The 8,197-nt window shown below is 35.0% G+C and overlaps 1 protein-coding gene across 1 annotated transcript; it reads right to left on the bottom strand.

Annotated features, from left to right (window-relative positions):
* Positions 1-6,745: 6,745 nt before the first annotated feature.
* On the bottom strand, positions 6,746-6,949 carry LOC122756244 (DNA-directed RNA polymerases I, II, and III subunit RPABC5-like). Its single transcript, XM_044005430.1, has one exon. The coding sequence runs from the start codon at positions 6,947-6,949 to the stop codon at positions 6,746-6,748; it is 204 nt and encodes a 67-aa protein (XP_043861365.1).
* Between the last annotated feature and the right edge of the window lie 1,248 nt (positions 6,950-8,197).

The raw sequence follows: 8,197 nt of genomic DNA, 5'->3' as shown, positions 1-8,197 counted from the left end.
TGCTTCTTAATACCATTTTATAAATGAAAAAAATTACCCAACCAATTAAAAACTTTTTCAACCAGGGGCATGAGACTATTACACAAATAAAATCACAGCAAGTAAGGAAATAAGGAAATGGAAATTCATCTGTTTAGATTAAACAATTCTATTGTTTAATAGAACTAACTTCCAGAATATTTTATATTATAGTTGTACCAGTGGTTCATAATGCTAACTCTACAAGATGAGCAGAACCAGAAGAACATTATACACAGTATCATCAACATTGTGTGTTGATCAGCTGTGATGGACTGGATTCTTCTCACCAATGCAATGGTACAAGAGAGTTCCAGGGGACTCATGATGGAAAAGGCTCTCCAAATCCAGAAGAAAAAAAAAAAGAACTATGGAATATGGATGCTGATTGAGCCATACTATTTCTTTTGTTTTTGGTGCTGTTGTTTTTCCTTATTGCTCTGATTCTTTTCTTATAGCATGACTGATGCAGAAATATGTTTAATGTTGTTATGTATGTGTATATATGTGTGTTTGTGTATATATATATACATATGTGTGTATATGTGTGTGTGTGTGTGTGTGTGTGTGTGTGTGTGTGTGTGTGTATAAATAACCTATATCAGATTGCCTGCTGTCTGGGGGAGGGGAGCGAGGGAGAAAAATTTGAAATGGGAAATCTTATGTAAACAAATGCTGAAAGCTATCTCTAAATGTAACTGGAAAATAATAAAATACTTTTATTTAAAAACAAAAAAAATAACGCTAACTCTAAACACTTTAATATATGAATATTCTCTGCATCATTAACTCAGAGATTGACCTTTTTGTCACAGAGCACTTCTTCAGATGTTTTAAATAATCGAAGAAAATGATAAATTCAGAGAGAGGTCAGTGAAAATAAAGATATAAATTTTTTTCCTACCCAAGTCCAGAGACCTCCCAAAATCTATCCATGGACCTTACATTAAATGAAAAAATTCATAAAAATTAAAAAAAATATAATGGAAGGAAACTTTATAGAGATTCAGTGATCTTTAGAGATCACTTATAAACTATAATTTTACAAAAGAGGAACTGAGGATAGAGAGATTAAGTGACTTGTTCACAGTCACAGAGTAAATAGCAAAGCCTGGAGTAGAGTGCACACATGCCTTAACTAGGGTCTAATATATCAACTCTCAATTATCCATAATTCTCTTGATAGCCATCCCACCCCCACCCTGGTCAATTCTCAATAAAGGGAAATTTACCATATTACTTTCAATCAGATTAAAAGATATGTAAAACCACAGTTTACAGTCACACAAATGACAAAATTTGGGGGATATAACTCAATTTTAAGTAAAATAATGATTATAAATTAAATCATGATATATTTACCTTCCAAGAGAATCTTCACTACTAGCTCTGCCTAAAAAAGAAAAATCTGTTGTTATTAATAAGAATTTTTAGTAAAGTTAGATTTAGAAATCTTGTCATTTATAATAAAAATATTCAAATCAATACTATTAATGTAAAAGGATATACTTATGAGTAAGTTTCTACATACTCTCAAACAATGATGCAAGCTGGTAAATAAGATACTTTATTTTTATCACTTTTGTTGTTGTTATTTGCCCTTTATTCTTGAAGAGGACCATGACAGATTACTTTTACTCTTTCAAGCAAGGACTGTCCATATGCATTTGTGGAAACCCATAGACTAATGAGAATACAGAATTAGTATAGTACCACCCAGTACTCTGGAGGCATGAAAATTAATGACACTCCAAAACTCTCTAATTTAAACTCAGAAAACAGATTCCCTAGAATAACCTGGCCCAAAGAGTAATAATGTCCTTAAAATATAACTAAATTAAAATTTAAATAAATCTTATTTTCAAACAGACTAACAATTAAATATTTAGGTCCTGACACATCTGTAGGTACTCCATCACTCACCATGACCCTATACTAACTAAATACCTCAACACAGAGCACAAGTTAGCAAGAACATGTCAGCACTTGTCTACTTATAAGAGTTAAAAGGAAATAGGCCCTCGTGAATTACATTTGAGGTATGGGCAAATAACTGTTGAGATTGCCAGGTCTACTACAATGAAATCCCAGTTGGGAATTAGTCATAAGCAAACGGCTTTCAGCACAATAATGGTAAGTGTGGGTAGGGATATTCATGTAAAGAGAAGACAAAGAGAAGTGAGGAAAGGACAAAGTTCCTATCTTTTTGATTAGGAGTTAATACAAGTAATTGATCTTGTAACTGACTGATCACTAAGACTGGTCTAATAAAGCATAATGGACAGTTAGGAAAGCTAAGTTCTAATTCTTCAACACTGACACTGATTTCTATAATTTGTCCATCATTAGTTGAAACAAACTAAAAATGGGGAGAAAGAAACAATGTGGTACAGAGTAGCCTCACAATTATATGGTACTGAGAAATTAAATGATTTGCCAAAGATTCACATAGCCAATATGTGTCTCAATACTTTGGCAACTGTCCTAGCTCATCAATTTCTGAAAAGTTATTGAACTGCATTGTGCTTCATTGCCAATTCAATATATTGATGAAATCATTCATTCAAACACTGCCCTCCCCTCACCAAATGGAGATGTTATAAAGTAAAATGAATTAGTTTATATAAAAGTACTTTGAAATCTTTGGGACTATTTTGTTCTTAAACTCAACCTGCCTCATTAATTTCTCTCCTAAATTATAGATGTATTTTACATACATCTAATATTATATTGTATTTTTATACATCACTTCCCTTCCCATCCTCCATGGTCCAACCAAACTGGTCTTTCTCTGTTTCTCACACATAGCACTTTACTCTTTGGCTACTCACCCATGTGTTTCTGCACTGGCCAACCCAAAACCTGGAACAATCCCTCCCTTACCTCCACATCATATAAGGCCTCACTTCCTTCAAGATGAGACCCCAGAACAACTATAACATAAAGTCTTTCCTGACCTTCCAAACTTCAATTCCTACCCCCTACAACTTGCCTTGTATTTACTGTGTATATACTTACATGTGTTTGTGTGTATATGTGCATATATAATAGTTCATAAAGCACTTTACTAATATGATGTTATATCCTCACAACACTCCTGGCAGGTAGGTATAATATTATTATTCTTTTATAGATGAGAAAATTGACATGTAAGTGTCTGAGGCCATATTTGAACTCAGGTTTTCCTGACTTCAGGACCAGTGCTCCATCCATAATTGTATGGATTGTTACATTTCCTTCAATACCATGTAAACTCATTTAAGACCTAAGATTGTTTCCTTTTTTTATCTTTCTATCCCTAATGCCTAGCACAGTGCCTGGCCCTTACAGATTATTTATATAAAATAAGTAGTTGTTTAATAAATGTTTGCTGACTGATTAGTTGGTTAATATGAAACTATCATAACCACATTTTCTTTCTTACGGGCACAGGATGCAAAAATCCTCTAACCTCACTTTATATTTGAGTGTGACCCCAGAGTCCAGGTATCCTATAACTATTCTGTGAAATGACTTTTGTAATTAATAATTTGGAGAAATCTCCTGATTTCTCCAGAGAAAAATTCTGACTTCCTCCCATTACAAAGTCCTTGATAAAATAATCAACTCTCCTTGGCCCTGGTCACAGCTATAAACTTTTAGGAATCTTGATAAGATAAGAATGATCCTTCTAAATTCTTGTCAGGACAATAAAAATTTGGTCTGGGGTGAAGATTAATAATTAGCCTTAGGTTTGGGGGTGGTCTATCAGCCCTTCATTTTAATACAGCCTACCTCCAAATTAAGATGACCAACTAGAAGTGATTAGGCATCTCTCAGAACACCTCCTTTCTAAAGGACATATATTCTGTGACCCCCCCCCCCACCATTAGGGGTCTTTGGTCTGAAAGAGATGGTCATAGACCTCATTTTACTGATAAACTGCCAGCCTTATTAATATAATGATTAAATTACCCAGAAACCATGTCTCATATTTTTAATCATCACACTATTCAAGACAAATTAACTGAATTGGACTGAAAAGGAATACTTTACTTAAATATAAGTTCATAATAATTGTAGCAATAATAATTATTTTACCTTTTACTTACAGGACAAAGAGATACTGGTAAAACAAATTAGAAATTATGGAAGCAATACATTCTGTCAGTAGTATAGAGTCCCTGCTGGCCTGCTAATATTGGATAGCCAACAACAGAGTTCCAAGAATTTGGTCCCTAGCCTTTTTTTTTTTTTGGGGGGTGAGGCAATTGGGGTTAAGTGACTTGCCCAGGGTCACACAGCTACTAAGTGTTAAGTGTCTGAGGTGGGATTTGAACTCAGGTCCTTCTGAATCCAGGGCCAGTGCTCTATCCACTTCGCCACCTAGCTGACCCCCTAGCTTTTTTCTAGAGATTTTACTTTTTCATAAAGGAAAGCAGGTTAGTCACTAATTGTATAAAATGAAGTATATCCATAACAAAAAACATGCATTTCTTTAGCACTTTCCAGTTTCCAAAGAGCTTTCCTCACAAATGTATTTTGAGGTAGGTGGTACAAGTATTATTTCCATTTCACTGATGAGAAAACTGAGGCTGAATTTGGCTGAGCTCCAACCAAATCTGAGATCTTTTAACTGCAAACTGAAAGCTCTTTCTACTATGTCATACTGTCTATCCTGATAAGGGATTGACATTACAGTATGCTAGAGGCAAGTAATTCTCAGTGCTCTCTCACCTTTAATTAAAAAGCAGACACTGTTAAGCTGAAATTCTAAGTAATGACAGGTAAAATTCCACTACTGCTAATACATACCAATAGACTCTGATAAAGAAATTCTTTTCAAGATGAACAATCAATAGGAATAGTATAATTTCTGGCCTCACTTTTCTCCACAAAGTCATCTAGAAAAAGGTAAATGACTTCACAAAGCCATCATAAACATGGTACTAATAATACCTTTGATTACATTATTTTTCTAAATAGTCAATAATCAGTTAATAATAATAATCAGTTCCTAAGATAGAAAGCAAAAAGAGGTTAAGTAAAGGATAGTACCAGTAGAAGTAATCTGCTCACTGGAAACATTCAAAGATGAAACGATAGAAGAAAAGGAACAAGAGTTCCAAACAGCATGCTTTCTTTCAGGAAATTCAAGTAATGGCATTTCCTCCTCTTCTTCAATTTGATGACTAAAAGAGTATGCTGATCCATTGTAGAGCAGAGACCGGAGTGGTGGCAAAAAAAAAAAAAAAAAAGCAAGAAAAGAGTATTTTGTAAGTTAATTAGTATCACCCTACTTATCAAGACAACATATATAGTAACTTCCATGGACTCTAACAATTATCTAAATATAGAATTCTAAAATAATAATTCTCCCTTAAAGCAGGATTATCAAAGAATATTTTAGAAAGTCAGTGTTACTTTCATTCTCTCAATAAAAATAAATAAATAAATTATTTTATCACTACCCAGATATTTAAATAGCCACTCAGTCAAAAGTCTGGCTTTTCCATTGACTCTCCAAACTTCATTATGTGTTTGCTACTCCTCAAGATTACCTCTAGATAAATAGCAACTGCCAAACAAAGTTGTGGTCACACCAGGGAATTAATCTCATTAGGACATTCCAATTTAGAGAGAGGTATTTCAGAAGAGCTACATCCTTACTCCACAAAGAAAAAAAGCTCTTCTTTGCACTGCCTTCTATCTTCTGTAGGAGTTTAAATAACAATACCAGAGGAACTGGCATTCTTAGTTTAAGAGGTAGGTAGCTGTTTAGTGGCAGGATCCTGTTACATGTGTTAAAAGGCTAGAAAATGTAAAATGGATATCCTAAAGCTATAATATAAAAGCTATTCCAAGCTCATTTCCTTATCCTTATCCTCCCAGCGCCCTAAAATCTTCTAATTGCCTGTCATTCCACACAGCATGTTTGTCTCTGTAGTATTAAATGAACACCAATATAGTGGGCCACTTTTTCTGAATACAAACCTTCTTCAGGACTTCTAAAAGTTTGTGATGATGTTGTCTCTTTATCCATTTCTAGGGGATATGACAATTCCAAGGGGTCTTCTGTCTCCACCAGCTGAAAACAAACATCTAATAGCAAAACAATTCTACATTTCATATTTATTCAGGTTTCTTTCACTGCGACATTTTCTTAAAATATCTATTATGGCTGAATAACAATCATGACACTATATATTATTTAAGAAATATGCTTAAAAAGAAAAGACATGGCTTTTGAAAAGAAACAATTAGGTTTAACCCTAAAAATTGACAAATGATAGAGATTCAGCAAATAGTATTTAATTTTAAAGTGTTGCTTAATGCACTTAAATTGAATAAAAACAGAGAATCCTACAATGCTGGAGCTTGAAGGGGACTTAGAAATAAACAACAACAAACAACAATGATAAGTTAAAGATACACTGGAAAAAATTTCAAATAAAATGTTGACCCTACAACAAAGGAACCTTTAAAATTCCTTAAGAAGAAAAAGTATACAAAACCAGGCACACAAAACAACATTTAGACATAACTAGGTTCTGGCTTTGCAATTCATATTAATTGTTCCCCCAATAAGTGGGTTTATTGCCATCTCTGAAGGTCCTGTGGCAGATAGCTAAGGGAGGTCTTCAGGGGTGGGGGCTCTTTTCCTCTCCGCTTGGCAGATGGCCTTTAGGGGTGGGGGCTCTTCCTCTCTGCATGGCAGATAACTGAGTGGGGCCTAAGGGGTAGGGGCTCACTTCTCCAGGGGTGCATAGTTTAGAAGCTTCTCAATCAGGTCCATGTGTGCCAGCAGCATCCAGTGGCAGCAGGAGACCTTCAGGCCCAGTGCGTCCAGGGCGTCTCCCTTGGTGTACTCTGCCTGCGGCAGCCCCAGGCAGGCCTCCCACTTGTTGCCCACAATCTTGCCATACGTGAAGTAGCACACTGGGATGATCATGGCTAAGGCGAAGAGGCAGACAGTGGCAGGGTGGGGCAATGGGGGTTAAGTGACTTGCCCAGGGTCACACAGCTAGTGTCAAGTGTCTGAGGTCAGATTTGAACTCAGGTCCTCCTGAATCCAGGGCCAGTGCTTTATCCACTGTACCACCTGCCCTCCATTCATATTAAATTTTAAGGAGAAACAACTTTTTCCTAGAAACCTAAGCTATCTAAAACACCAAACTACTTTGATAAGAAAAAAATGATACTTAAGGCACAGGCAGGGGGTGGGGGAACAACATACCAGCTTTGTGTTGCTAAAATCCTGCTCGACATTAGATGCGATGTTCTGCAGGACCAGTAGTTTTTCATCTATTTCCAGGAGTTTAGTAGTAATGTGCCCTATATCAAGTTTTTTTTCTGATGGTACTATATAAGGTGAAGCATTGAAATCCTGGCACCGTTTCCAGGTTAAATAATCTTCGACACCACCTGATTTTACAGTAGATTCTTGGACTTCAGGTTGTACCTTTGGCAGATCTTTAATATTAAAAAAAAGAATAAAATTTAGAATCAGACTTAAGAAAATTATGAATACTGATTGTCCTAGAATAATAAATACAAAACAGGGTAACATTGAATTCCAACTCAGTTTCTCTCTCAAACACACCAAAATTGTATTTCTATTTTTTGACTTCAAAGATCTGATCCTCTTTTTGTTGTATAAACAGAAGGCTACATTGTGACTACTATGTTGTCCAAAATACAAGGCAATCTGAATATATGGAGAAATAAGAGTCCACTAACTATAGCAGAAATTACCGTTTTATTTCAGATTTTCTTTATAAAATGATTACATTTCAATTTCTAGCTTTGCCTTTCAGAAGCTATGAATAAGAATAGTTAGTTCTTTAAAGGAAAAGCAAACTAACAATGCCTTGAGAAAATGTTAAAAATCACAAATAAGCAGAGAACGGAAAATTAAAACAATTTTGAGACTCCAAAATATAGCCACACAGTAAAAGATGATAATGGGTATAAAAGGCAATAGGAGTGGGGATGTGGAGAAATGGGCATGCTGATTCACTGCTGACAGAGTTGTAAACTGGTCTGATCATTTCAGAAAGCAATATAAAATGGGCATGTGTTTAACTCAACAATCCTACTCTTAAGTTTGTTTACTTAGGCTTTTGTTAGGAATAATAGACCCATCTATGCAAAGTTCACAATAGTATTATTTAAAATAGGAAAATAAACCTGAAAATAA

Source organism: Dromiciops gliroides, chromosome 1 (genome assembly GCF_019393635.1).
Source record: "Dromiciops gliroides isolate mDroGli1 chromosome 1, mDroGli1.pri, whole genome shotgun sequence".
In the NCBI taxonomy this organism is placed as follows: domain Eukaryota; kingdom Metazoa; phylum Chordata; class Mammalia; order Microbiotheria; family Microbiotheriidae; genus Dromiciops; species Dromiciops gliroides.
The sequence above is the reverse complement of the archived record's forward strand: the minus strand, read 5'-3'. Positions and strand labels throughout refer to the sequence as shown.

Coding starts and splice junctions, on each gene's coding strand:
- LOC122756244 (XM_044005430.1), bottom strand. CDS start 6,949: ATGATCATCCCAGTGTGCTACTTCACGTATGGCAAGATTGTGGGCAAC.